The sequence below is a fragment of the Trifolium pratense genome, linkage group LG6 (assembly GCF_020283565.1).
Source record: "Trifolium pratense cultivar HEN17-A07 linkage group LG6, ARS_RC_1.1, whole genome shotgun sequence".
In the NCBI taxonomy this organism is placed as follows: Eukaryota; Viridiplantae; Streptophyta; class Magnoliopsida; order Fabales; family Fabaceae; genus Trifolium; species Trifolium pratense.
In genome coordinates, this window is record NC_060064.1 from 6,295,885 (window position 1) to 6,309,707 (window position 13,823).

Here is a 13,823-nt window from a genome sequence, read left to right on the forward strand (position 1 = left end):
AAAAACTAGTGCTAATTCATATGGTAAACATCAGCAAGAGATTGTTGAACTTACTTGAAAGCAGTTGAGGATGACCGTGGTCCTATGTACAAATGTAACACCGATCATCACATAACCAACTAACGATGAATATTTTTTTAAGTTATGCACACATTAAATATAAAAGTTTGAATTTTTTCACTAAAAATTGAAATTATTTATCCTAAAATTAAAATTAGTTTTCTAACATTTTCATTTTAGAAATAATTCCTTTTGTTCATACCATTACTAATTTGACAACATTGAGAAATTTAAGTCCAGAGTGATGCACAAATTTTAGCTCAACCGATAAAAAAATATTGCAGTAACCAGAGTTCAAACTCTCACACCTCGAACTACTTGTATGTATAAATAAGTTGGTTCGAGATCCAACCGATGCAGAACTTGGCACAGTAGCAATACGGGCATTCAAGTAGAGTCCATATCGATGGAGGTCTCAGTCTCAGATGACGATGATGAAGTTATCCTCGTTTGCACCAACCTTGATCATCATCCAATCCAAACAACACAAGAAATTCTCCTTTCAACCACTGATATCATCGTTTCCGATTTATCAACATTTCTCAATTTTCACACTATCAAAATTCAGATACATCGCAATAGGTGAGTCACTTCCTTCAACCTCTCTCTATATTCCATGTATTGCTTCTGCTTTGTTAGTTATGCTGCTCATAAAACTGATTTTGTATAAATATTGCTTTTGAAAAGTGATTTTGTATAATTGATTTTAATTTAATTAGAAGTTGGTTGAACTTGAACTTGAAGTTATTTAGGCTCTGTTTGGCAAGACTAATACCTTAGCTTATAGCTTATAAGATAGTTGAACAGCTAATTTTTAGTTTTTTTATTATTGTTTGATATTTGAACTGCTAATTTACCAAACACTTAAATGAACTTATCAGTCGTCACCTATAAGCTATCTATCTACTATTTTATCAAACAAAGCCTTATGTTTGTTTACATTTATATAGAAGTGAGTTAAATCGTCCCGTGAGCTTAGCTCAGTTGGCGGGACATTCCATTATATATGCAGGGGACCGAGTTTCGAACTCTGATCATCCCACTTATACTTTAAGGGTGGAATTTCTAGCCACTAGGCTACTTGACCATAAAAAAAGTGAACTAAACCATAAATTTGAGTCAAAATCAGTTTTGTACACAAAAATACTAAACAATAGCTAAGTTAGAATTCATTTTGAATGTCAAAGCAATTCTACTATGAACAACAAATCAATTTCATTTATGTTTTTAAAATCACTTTTTATTTTCACAAAAGTGAATTAAAAATGAACATATAATCTCTCATCGAAAGAGATTCTCAAGTGTCAATTATGTAGTAATTGTTTTTGTTGTGTGTATGACAGACTCATTGAACAATCTATGTATTTCCGAGGCCTCCTCGGCGGAAGCTTCAGGTAAGACGTCAAGCAGATTTTCGTTCTCTTTCTTTTTTATAAACTGTTCAAAATGAACTTAAAAGATTGCATAACATGTGTTTTAATATTATTTGTGTAGTGAATCATGTTTGGGCTCTATCACTATCAACTGGAAGTTGCCTGTGTTTGTGCAAATTCTTAAGCATATGTGTGGCTGTCCATTGGATATTACTACCGAAAATGTCCTCTCTCTTTATGAGGTACATGATTTGTTCACATATATGTATCCAACATTTTATTTATTTATTCTAATCTCGTTCTGTTGGTGCATAAGAAACTGTCAGATTAATCAGAAAATCCCTGAATTTAGTGTTCTGTTTTTTTTCTTCTTTTAATTGACGAGTTTAAATTTGTAAGTTATATAACTAATATATTTGTCGGTTAACTGTTCGATGGCTAATGCGGTTGGTCTTTCTCTGGTATGTCTCAGGGTGCGCTTTATTTTGGAGTGGAGGCACTTCTCTTAAAGTGCGAGACTTGGTTTTCCGAGGTATTCTCTCCTAATGGATTTCGATTAACGCAAATACAGATGGAGGATTTGATCCAAATCTGGACATATGGCTTGGATCATGGTACAAATTTATTATTTTACATTATTATGTAAAAAATGATCATCTTACAATTTGACTCAGGGTTTTTTGTCCACTTGCTTCAACATTACAAAGTTCATTCTAACTATTTTTTAATATATTTTGCAGCAAGTGATTTCACTCTAAACTTATGTATTGGCTACCTAGCAAGAAATTTTGTATGTATTCATCTTCTTTCACTAGAGCTTGAACAATAAACAACAATCTCATGTTTCTCCTTAATTATTCGTTTCTGCCTTTTTAAAATGGTTTTTCAATTGTTATTCATTCACAATTTTGCTTCTCTGTGGATTACTTTTCATGTAACCGAACAACAATATCATTTTCTTATTAAGTGTAGCTTAAGAAAGATTTTTAAAATGTTCCCTTTTTTTTGGCAGAAAAGATTCTGAAAATGTTCTTTGTTTATGATTTTTATTTTCATTTGATAGATGTGGGCCAAGCAGAACATATGTTTTGGAAAAATTCCATATAACTTGCTGTTATCTTCAGTAGAGCACCCTCATTTGACTATTGAAAGGTTAACGGGTTATTTATAAAATCGCTTCATTTTATCCATTGTATTTTACTTTTTTAAATTAAGATTCTAATGTTTTAGTATCAACTATCTTCTTGACAGTGAGATGCATCTTTCTGATGCACTTCTTCTTTGGCTTGAAAGTAACATGGAAAATTTGGAGAGGCAGAGCGAAACAGAAGACAATTACATTGGAATTTTAAAACAAGTGAGGTTATGTCTCATTACAGATATTGAGGTCTTGAATCAATTGTTTAACTGAAACTTACTTGGGAATGAAATACAGGCTGAAAGGGTCCTATCCTATCTAGTCGCTTTTTTTCTCTTGCATCTGCTAAAATACTCCGCCATATTACTGAAACCCGATTGTCATCAATGATATGCTGTTTATGGGCAAGGTTGCTTTCTGAAAGCATAGGGAAAAGAATGAAATTAGCAATTATGAGATGTCATAAACTTATACTTGATAAACCAATAAAATTCGGGAACCAGAAAAACAACAATGTAAGGAGAAGACTTTCAGAGGTGATAAGCGTAGCTTCGAAGAAGCATGATGGCTATCAAAGTCTTTCCGAATCCAGTCTCCAAGTACACTATGGTATTTTCACGAATTGCTTTGTCCAATGCTTCAAGCTGATAGCTACACACAAATGAAAAAAACCTTCAACAATCCAACTCATCAATCCATCCGTTCAACATTACAATGGAAAGGGTGTTGTTTCTTTAACATCTGATCTGATAGCTAGGTTAGTTTTTTTAAAACAAAACCCTTTCCATTGTAATGTCGATCAGATGGATTGATGATTTGAGTTGTAGAGTTTTTTGTGTGTGTAGCTATCAACTTGAAGCATTGAACAAAGCAATTCGTGAAAATACCATAGCGTACTTGGAGACTGGATCTGGAAAGACTTTGATAGCCATCATGCTTCTTCGAAGCTATGTTTATCACCTCTGAAAGCCTTGAGCCTTCTCCTTACATTGTTGTTTTTCTGGTTCCACAAGTTTTATTGGTTTCTCAAGTATGAAACTTATGATGTTGTGATAATAAAATACAACCATAATTCTTCTACTTATTCTAATAATCTACGTCAAATGCTAATGTAGCACAACTAGGACAGGCTTAGCCCAATAACAATAATTAAAATGAGATTCTTAAAACATTTAGAATCCTAATATTCAACTATCTGATTGTTGTCTGTTACTCAAGACTTCAGTGGAATATGCATTTTGTTGTCATATGTGGTTGGATATGGCAGGGAGGTTGCCTACTTCTTAAATCGTAATCCTCATATTCTTTGCAGTTAACAGAGCTACTCATGTGCTAATCTTGTCTCAATATAGGATGTAGACACTGTCATGTGGATGGATATGTCACACATGCTCTTACAAAAAGAAAGAAGAGAGAAATTATTTGAATCATTACATGTTTAATGACGCCCTAATACCCCAGTCTCCGTTGACTGCTCTTCAACTCCAATGCCCACCCGAATGATGCCCTCCCGAATGATGCCCTAATCCCCCAATCTCCTTCTACCCTTCTAAAACCAATTGCCTTTTCGTAGTAATCCCCTTATATATGTACACACACACACATATTATTAAACTACCCCAATGTTTTGTGCTCATTTTTAATATGTATATTAATAAAATATTTCTGCATTTTCCATGTGTAATTATATTTTGATTAACATGATGTAAATGTAATTATGATGTCTATTTATTTTGAGAAACATTTAGAATAATCAAGCTCTTTAATTTTGAGTAAATTTTTCCTTTCAATTCTGGCTCTGTCCTCTTCAATAACAAGTTGGCTATATGTTACCAACTTAACATGTCGTATATACTTAAATATTGCATAACCTGTTATTATTGGTTCTTAACAGGTTCATGTGGACCTTTTGCCTTTGTGGTTTGCTGCAGGTATATCATTTTCTAGATCTTTTACCTGAAGCATTGAAAAGTCTTTATTCTTCATCCAGAAATTCCTAGATGATATAAGGTAATTTTTTGTTTAACAGGAAAAAGGAACTCTTATAATTTTAGGCAGCTGGCTGAAGAAAGCCTTGGTTCAATTTTCAGAGCACTGAATATTCTACCGATAGGTTCCCTTGATATTTCCGGGTACAGTGACTTGCAACATCTCAGGATTCGAATTACAGAATATTCGAAGGTACTTTTAAGTTTTACTACATGGAAAACACTTAATTGATTTAGGCATTGTTGTTATGCTTGTTTACTTGATAAAGAGCCTTGAAAGCTTATCAATTAGCATTTTAATATTGCTTGGTTTTTGCAGAAAGAAAGAAAAAATTGATATTGTCTTTTATTAACTTCCTTTCATTAAGAACATAAATCTGTGTGTATAGTTAGGTTAGGGATGGCAGGAAAACCCAAACCCGATAGACCCGCCCGAACTCAAACCCAAGTCAACGGGCGAAACCCGAGTTGACTGAGTTTGGGTTTGGGTTCGGGTGGCACCCGAATATATGGGTGTGGGTTTGGGTAGTATCAAACCCACACCCAAAACCCATTCACCCACCCGTTTATATATTAAATTATCTATGTGCATGCTGTAGTGATGATAACATTTGATGAATTGTTTAGTTAAAAAAAAAAACTATTTTGAAATTTACAAACTATATTACCAAATTATGCTACATTTTGCATTTTATCAAATATAATTCGGGTTGGGTTTGAGCTGATAATCAATTATGTGTGTTCTTGTTATGGGTTTCGGGTTTGGGTGAAAAAACCCGAACCCAGCGGGTGCGGGTTTCATTTTTCCACCCGAACAACATTTGGGTTTGGGTGGCAACCGAATATATGGGTGTGGGTTTGGGTAGTATCAAACCCGCACCCATGGGCACCCATTGCCATCCCTAAGTTAGGTAGAGTGAGAATGCACTTAGTCCAGGAGCAAGTTTAAGTTTTTCTAACTCGGCACATAATCACTTTCTATAACCATTTATTTCATCGATCCAATGAATTGAATTTTTTTATTAAGCAAGTGAAATGTACAAAAATTCATTCAAAACTATAAACTATTAGATTGCATACCTATGAATGGTTAGTATAACTAATATTTGGTATGCATGATAATTATGTTAATATTCCATGGTCCATTGGTAAGATACTAAGATTTGATAAATTCACATACAAGGAAATTATTACGTGGAGTAGGTATTTAAGACTTACTCTCAGAGTAAGACAGTAAGTGGATTCCCATCTATATGCAGTGTGAAATAAATAGGCAATCTTCCTTCATAACCCATACCAATCTAGAGAGCCAAGTATATTTGTCTGAGAAAAGATTATCTATTATCTTTTGATGATATGGACAAAAATATAATACAAACACTCTGAGGTTCTTATTTGACAAGATTAGCACTACACAGGCACAAGTTCACGTTTGTTGTTAATGTAGTAATGCCAAGAGAACATCTTTATTATATTAAAACGTATGGGTGATAAGGTTCTTTATTATTCTAGCTGCTTAGCTTTCACGTTTTTGGTATTTGACACTAGTAAATCAATGCTTTGTTGAATGTAGATATCTATTGGTTCCTTCTGGTTTTTGGTTTTGATATTTGCCCACTGCTATTCAAACACATCATTCGGCATACATGTCTTAGGATCTTAGCCAACTTTGTCTTTCATTTGTCCGCTAGTAGTTTGTGATTTTCTATTAGGAATAGTCTAATGCTTCTGAGTAAACATTCCACCACATGCAGAAAATCGACCTTTCAAATTGTCCGCAAATAACATCTGCAATACTGCTTCTGTCACTCATACCTGCATCATATCTAACGGATCCCATGCAAAGGAAGATTATAGAACAATTCTTTATTAATTCTGGACATCCTATAGAAGAGAAATATGAATTCCCACCAAAACTGTTAGAACCTGTTATATTTGAAGCAGTTCAGGAAGTGGATATCTCGAAGTGTCGAACACTGCTTATTGAACATGCTGTTGATTGCTTCAGCCAGTCCTTTCCTTCTTTAAGAATATTAAAAGTAGCTTATCTTTTGCATATCAGAACAACCAGTTTCCTCCAGTTATTGGAGAAGTGCTCTTTGGTCAGTGAAATTGACTTGACTGTTGATGTTACTCCTCTAATACCAGCATCAGTTACAGTTGTATCCTCTAGTACTGCTGTGACACCACTGGTACCAGAGAATACCTCAAGTCTTAAATATAAAACAGTGGAAATCATGTCATTTCATGACTCTAGACATCGAATATCTTGTGTTACAAAGCTCACATTGGAAGGAAGAACTGATGTCAGTGGTAGGATGTTTTCATGGTGAAAGAATTTGCGTTCAACCCAAATAATTTTGTTTTACTTTTTTTATTTTTCTCTGCTAACAACCAGTAACTTCTTCATATTATCCATGGCAGATTTGAGTCTCCAGTATATCTCCAAATTATGTGTTTCATTGTGTCACCTGAATATTAAAGGATGTATCTATGTCACGGATATTGGCATATCAGGTCTCATAGACCGATGTGAAAAGCTTAATTCATTAGTGGTCTGTGATACTTCATTTGGGATAAATTCAGTCGAAGCTCTTTGTTCAGCCAACTTTCCCTCTTTACGTTCTGGAGATAAGCATTTGAATTCTTTGGTGGGTAATCTTCAAGCTCTGCATATGGGTGGCTGCATAGGTAAATTGTGTTTCTTTCTATTAGTTTGTTCGGCTGAACTGCCAAAATGAATTTGTAAATCCTTGCATTTGATAAATTCTTAATATAATGTTTTAATATGTTACTAGCTGCATATGTGTTTAACATTCAGAAGCTATTACGGAATTGCAAAATATACTCAACTTTATGTAGACCATGTTTCATATAGATGGTTTAAATAAAACAAAGGAAATGGTACATGAAGATGGTTCGGCTTACCTAGTTTTGTGTAGTATAGCGAACAATCTAGATTTTGTTGCTGTATATATTTGCTATAAAATGTTTAGTTTAGTGAAAAATCTAGGGTTTAGAACTATTTTACGACACTAAAGTTTAGTTAATTTGAGGAGGATATTTTATGATCTTATAAACTTTTAACTTCTACATTGAAAATATATGATTAATTAGTTTGTTTTGCAGGTGTTTCTGAGTTATCTCTACAAGATCTTATGTCCCAATCACAAGTTTTGAAGAGTCTATGCCTGAGAGGGACTCACTTGGTTGACCGGGCACTATATAATTTCAAAGGTTCTTCATTGGAGATGCTTGATGTGTCAGACACCAAGGTTTGTTGTCATATTCCTGAAGTTTGGCATGTTTTTGTTTATCTTTGTACTCTTAATAGAAGATGTTAATGGCTTGTTAGTTGTTATTTTGTTGAAATTTTATTATTGGTTAAAGTTTTAGGGAAATGAGGTTTGGCATGTTTGCTTACATTCGGTGGAAATTGTAAGGTTATAGATGAAGAAAGAAGGGAAGAGAATGAACAAATTTTTTATTTAAGATAATGGTTTGACATAATGTGGAGAGGGATTCTTTGTATGGATACCTTTTCAAAGTGCAATAGGTTATTTGTTAACTTTGATTTTTTTTCCCTTCTATTTTATTAACTTGTGTAATTGCAGATTTCTGAAGCTGCGTTAAGTTACGTTATTCGTAGACATCCAAATTTGAAGAGTCTGAAAGCAAGAGGTTGCACAAATTTGTTAAAAGGAGATAGTTCTATTGAAAAGAGAGAATGTAGCTCTTCCTCCTTGCATGAGGAACTACATGCTGAGTTAGGAAAGAAGTGTAGATTGGAAGAAATTGAATTTGGTTGGGGTTTTTCTTCCTTCTCTCTACGTGCTTTGGAACCTGCGCTGATGTCATTAAAGACCATCAATGTAGGTTTAGGTGGAATGTTAGGTGAAGATGCACTGAGAGAATTACCAGCAATCTGTCCCCTGCTAGAAACAATAATTCTTTATTTTCAGGTAATATTTATTTTCCCTGTGGATTGGAGGTTCTCTTTGGTCGCTAAAGAATATGAAAAAATTGTTTCTATTAATCATAGTATGGAAAACTGTTAGAAGTCCCACATTGGCTAGAGATATGGTAAAGATAGCCTTTATAAGTGTAGTGCAAACCTCAACTCTCAAGCTAGCTTTTGTGGTTGAGTATAGGCCTCTAAAATTCTAATATGGTATCAAAGCCTATCCTAGATCCATTTGTTGTTTGTTGTGGAGACCTCCCATATTTGGGCCACCCGTTGTTGTTGATCCCACGTTCCAGCTTGTTCAGTTCTGGACGTGAGAGGGTGTGTTAGAAGTCCCACATTGGCTAGAGATATGGTAAAGATAGCCTTTATAAGTGTAGTGCAAACCTCAACTCTCAAGCTAGCTTTTGTGGTTGAGTATAGGCCTCTAAAATTCTAATAAAAACATTAGAGAAACTCTTATTTGTCTTAGGTACAGGTACAGCAACAGAAGAAAGATAAGAAATGTTTAAAATGATAAAACTATATTGATAGCGATGTAAATTATATTTTGGATCTTATTTACAAAAGAAAAAGCACTAATCTAAGTTACCCTAACCTAATCTAAGTTTCCCAATCAACCTATTTAACAAGACAAGTCAAGGCTTATACTTCTAATATCAGTTATTGCTAAAGTGTTTCTTTTTATTCTTGTATCTATGCAATATGAGATGAATGTTTCTACTTTTTAGCCATTCCCTGGTCGCCTTTTTTTTGTGTATGCTTCTGTTTTTCAGTTCTCAGATGTACTTTTTAGCCACATTTCTAAAATTTTGTTTGTTGCTTTCTTTGTTGTTATGGTTTTCTACAGGTAATATCTGATATCATTACTTTCCTAATCGTCCTTCTTAAGAAGACATGCCAAGGCTTATACTTTTAATAGTCTTATCAATTATAGTTGAAGTGTTTCTTATTATTCTTGTATCTATGCATATGAGATGTATGCTTCTATTTTTAAGTTATTCCTTAGTCTTCTGTTATTCTGCTCTGTGTGCGCTTCTGTTTTTCAGTTTTCAGATATCCTCATCACATTTCTAAAAGCTTGTTTGTTTCTTATCTTTGTTGTTATGGTTTTCTACAGGTATTATCTGATATCATTGTGACGAGAATAGCTATGTCATTGATGAACTTACAAGTATTAGCTCTGTGCTATTGCTTTGGTGATATATCCATATCAAGCTTCAAATTCCCCATGCAAAACCTAAGAAAGTTGAGGCTTGAAAGAGTAACCCCATGGATGACCAATGATGATTTGGTTATTTTAACTCAAAACTGTAGAAATGTGGTTGAGCTTTCATTGCTGGGATGTCCTCTTCTTAACTCAGGTTAGGATCACATAGTTGGAAATAAGATCAATTGCACTTAGCTTAACTCGTTGAACATGAATTTGTAAACGAAGCCTCTAATTTGCTTACATTTAACCTTCTGGATAATAAAAATATCAATAAGCACCAAACAACCATTGTATGCCATTTTGGTCATTGTTTTGTCTTCTATTGCTACTTAGTATTCATGGGTAAAAAATAGATAGCAACAAAGAGGAAAAGTAACAGGGGGGTGGGGAAGGGTTGCAATATGGTAAATTTTCTTATTTAGAGTTTACATTACAGTGATTGATCTCTGACCACTTGATCAAATGTTAAAAATTTAGACATTTGACAATGTAATTTTTTTCATTGCAGATTCTCAACAGATAATTTCACGTGCATGGCCAGGCTTGGTCTCTATGCATCTAGAGGTTTGTTTAATATTTTTCCCATTTCCATTTAACCCTTAAAACTATTGGAATTACCTATATATGATTATAACATGATATATAATCATATACAGTCATACAGAAAGGCTGTCTTCTACGTATCATGAATATGCTGGCCTAGTGAGAGAAGAGTGGGTGCTTCTCTGTGATTAATGGCTATTCAATTTTTTTCAGTCATTTTAACATAGCAAATATTATACTTTAGATTATGCATCTTTCATAGTTAACGTTTGGAAAAGAGAAGAGTAATGGAGACTGGATTCTTACTTTTATTTGCAACTGCACTAACCATGGATGCCTATTGTTTAGGAATGTGGAGAAATAACAGCAAATGGGGTCTCTGCCCTTCTTGACTGCAGAGCTCTTGAAGATCTTCTGTTGCGTCATAATGTGAGCTTTCTGTTGACCCTTTTTTCTGCAAAGAAGTTTATGCTTACATCTTGATAAATTGATTGTCTGCTTGTCTTAGATTATCCAGTCAATGTTTATATAGCATCTTGTTTATTGATATTAATATATCATCTTGTTTCGTTCTTACTGCTTTTCTTTAATTCATTTATTTATATTTTGACAAATTTATTTATTTTTATTTTAAAGACCTAAACATTTCATTAGATGATTATGTGGGAACATGATTCTCATTATCAAATAAGGATTGATAAAATTACAATTTAACAAATATCCGTCATTCTTCTGGTTTTTGCACCTTTTCTATAGTTATTTGGACAAATTCTGTTATGCTTACTATGGTATCCCCGCTCCCCAAAGAAAACAAAAAAGCTTCATAAAAACAAGAAGCTAAAGTTTGCTATTTGGATTGCTCTGGGTTTTTAAATCATATATTGAAACTGCATCATTAACTATTGATTTGACCTTTTGCATATGCAGGGGCCTGGGATACAAAGAAACTTCATTTCTCACGCAGCTTCGAAGGTTGCACCTTGCTTGTGTTTCTTTATTTTATTTTTTGGTTTTGTAAAATGTCAGAAACTTGATATCTGCTGTTGTAACTAACAGATGCCATTGCTTCGAAAATTGTCACTGGATGTATGTGATGCAAGTGAAGGTGGTTTTGATATTCCAAATGTAAGTTAGTGCAGTACCATCTCTCTTCTAATTAGTTATCTTGACAGTTTTGAGCTGTTATCCGAGTTTATGTGGTGTTATAGTCTGATGACTATATTTCACCCTCATTTCTCATTTGCGTTTTCACTTCCTATCTGTGACGCGATTCGTAATTTGTGGTAAAGTTAGCACGCTATCCACTAAACATTAGCATATCTTCAAAGGTACCATGGAATGAACTGAGATGTTTAAACCTTCGGTAGAATCAGGTGACTAACATGTTAAATCAAGTGAAGCGTTTCTAAACATGGCATCTCTACTCAAATTTCCCAACGTATATATACTATTGAACATTCTAAACATGACACAAATTACGAATCACGTCACAAAATGGAAGTGAAAGCATGACTGCAAAATAGTTAACAGCATGTACAAACCTATTTCATGCTCATAAGCCTGGGTTTATTTCAGGCTTTAGATTTTGATATTTTTGCTTCTATTCCAGTATGCTGCAGACAGATACTTTTTGAGTACCTTGAAGATAGCAAGATGCAAATCTCAAAGATGTTTACTTAATTTCCCAGTTCCTTCTCGTAGACGATCCGTGCATGTAGAAACACTGGTGCTTGTGTGGAACAGCAACAATCTCACCAGAACAGTGGTGAAGGAAAGGCTTTAGTGCTGAAGAATTAGTAACTTGTAAGTTGTAAATGATATAATGAAGCCACCTCTCTTTTTGAAAAGATGGGAGATTATTTAGAATTAACATGGTATTCTTGCTTCTGCCAAAATTTAAGAGAAACATCACGTTTAGGCTTTACCATAAACTTGAGTAGCTGTTTTGAACATAATACAAGCTAATTCAAACATCTTGAGTGATTACTTTCAACTTTCAATAAAGTTAATGAGCTCCCCCTAAGACGCAACTGACTCAACGGTTAATGAGCTCCCTCTAGGATGGACGTATTGTTCGTAAAAATCCGAGTTCGATTTTTGGTAGAAACAATTTTTTTTGTCAAACTTTACTTTAAGACAATTTTAATATACGTAAGTCCATGCAAACACTTATGGTAACATCTTTCATATCATACAAAATACTTTGGAGTTTTTTTTCACCCTCCATTTTTATTTTTTTTTATATAATCACTCCTCTCCTAAAGTATACTCTGTGATGGGATTTGTTTTAAGACCGTAGGTGTAATACTCCTAAAATTGTGTAATTGTTATCTTTAAAACATATTTCAAATTAAAAACACTTTGTCAAGAAACTCATAAATAACCTTGTCAGAACCGGAAAAAAGTAATATAAGAGAGGAACATGCTAGCTTGTTTTGGAAATTGATTGTGGTGCTTGTGGGGGGTTGTGTTTAGGAATTCTGCAGGAACATGCTAGCTTGTTTTAAATTTTTGCAAATTGTGGAGAATTCTTCATGCAAATTGAGTGGGAAAGATATTGCAAATACACATTTTAGCATTAATTTTTAATAAATTTATGGGATGGAATATTTTAGTGTTGATGGCTGATAATGATTGCTTACTTGCAATCCACGTACTAACATTAACTAAAACAAATTGAAAACTGGATTACGTGCAATAGGCCAACCTTTTCTCACTCTTATTTTTACTCGTATAATAAATTAATAATAATGTATTTGAATTTCTTGACATCATGTGTTTGTACTTCCATGTTCTTCCCCCCCGAATCAAAATGGTTGTATGTTGCTTTAATAATTATGATGTTGATGTATTCATTTTAAATTAAATCTTTGGTTTTTAAAGGAAGAGACTACAAGTAATCTAGAGTTTAACTGTGAGGTAAGTAAAGTCTGATTAAGAATTATTTTCATTAAGGATTGAACTCGGATTATCCGAATAATTTGCCTTAAAGAGCTCATTAATCATTTGAATATAATTACTTAATTAAAAAAATAACAAAACCACATGTTTCAATTTGCATCTCAACATGTCAAATATTTATGTAACTACTAACTTCCATCAAAATGATAAATGTAGCTTTTATGAAACACAATTTTTTTTTTGAGCAACAATATGTTGATATATTGTATTATTGAATGAGTTGAGATCACAAATGAATAATACTATAAATTAAGCTGAAAATTGTCAAATGAAGAAGAAAGGAAACAAAAATCTATCATTAAAAAACAAAATCAAACAGGGGTGGGGTGGGGTGGTGGTCCGGGACTTAGAAAAGGCATATCCTATAGCATAAAATTAATGAATCATGATTCATGATGCTTCTCCATTATTATTAATAAGAAAATGCTAACGAGTGTACCTGAAACACTTTTTAAGTATTTTAAATAGTAAATTTTTGTGAAACTTTTAAGAAAATGTTTAGAGAATCAACACATTAGATATTGAAATATTTCATTTTTTAAATAAATTATTTATTTAAATGAAATGCTTAAAGAGTATTCCG

The 13,823-nt window shown here is 33.4% G+C and overlaps 1 protein-coding gene across 2 annotated transcripts; it reads left to right on the forward strand.

The window, feature by feature from the left end:
- Positions 1–199: 199 nt before the first annotated feature.
- LOC123890409 (BTB/POZ domain-containing protein FBL11) lies at positions 200–12,231 on the forward strand. 2 transcript variants are annotated; one of them, XM_045940018.1, is made up of 19 exons: positions 200–642; positions 1,404–1,454; positions 1,555–1,675; positions 1,906–2,047; positions 2,174–2,223; positions 2,497–2,585; positions 2,685–2,790; positions 4,466–4,502; positions 4,601–4,752; positions 6,314–6,872; positions 6,984–7,250; positions 7,689–7,834; positions 8,174–8,521; positions 9,644–9,887; positions 10,245–10,300; positions 10,628–10,708; positions 11,207–11,251; positions 11,336–11,404; positions 11,889–12,231. In XM_045940018.1, exons 1-19 carry the CDS (start codon positions 467–469, stop codon positions 12,060–12,062), a joined length of 2,913 nt encoding a protein of 970 aa, XP_045795974.1. In that variant the 5' UTR covers positions 200–466; the 3' UTR covers positions 12,063–12,231. The 2 variants fall into 2 exon arrangements, with proteins under 2 accessions (XP_045795974.1, XP_045795975.1); XM_045940019.1 differs by lacking the exons at positions 2,497–2,585; positions 2,685–2,790 and having other exon boundaries at positions 289–642.
- The last annotated feature ends 1,592 nt before the right edge of the window (positions 12,232–13,823 follow it).

What these genes read in the sequence shown, in the direction of transcription:
- LOC123890409 (XM_045940018.1), top strand. Translation starts at nt 467, where the DNA reads ATGGAGGTCTCAGTCTCAGATGACGATGATGAAGTTATCCTCGTTTGC. An exon ending in CTCCTCGGCGGAAGCTTCAG is followed by an intron (nt 1,455 to 1,554) that starts GTAAGACGTCAA and finishes TTATTTGTGTAG; the next exon opens with TGAATCATGTTTGGGCTCTA. An exon ending in GCATATGGGTGGCTGCATAG is followed by an intron (nt 7,251 to 7,688) that starts GTAAATTGTGTT and finishes TTTGTTTTGCAG; the next exon opens with GTGTTTCTGAGTTATCTCTA.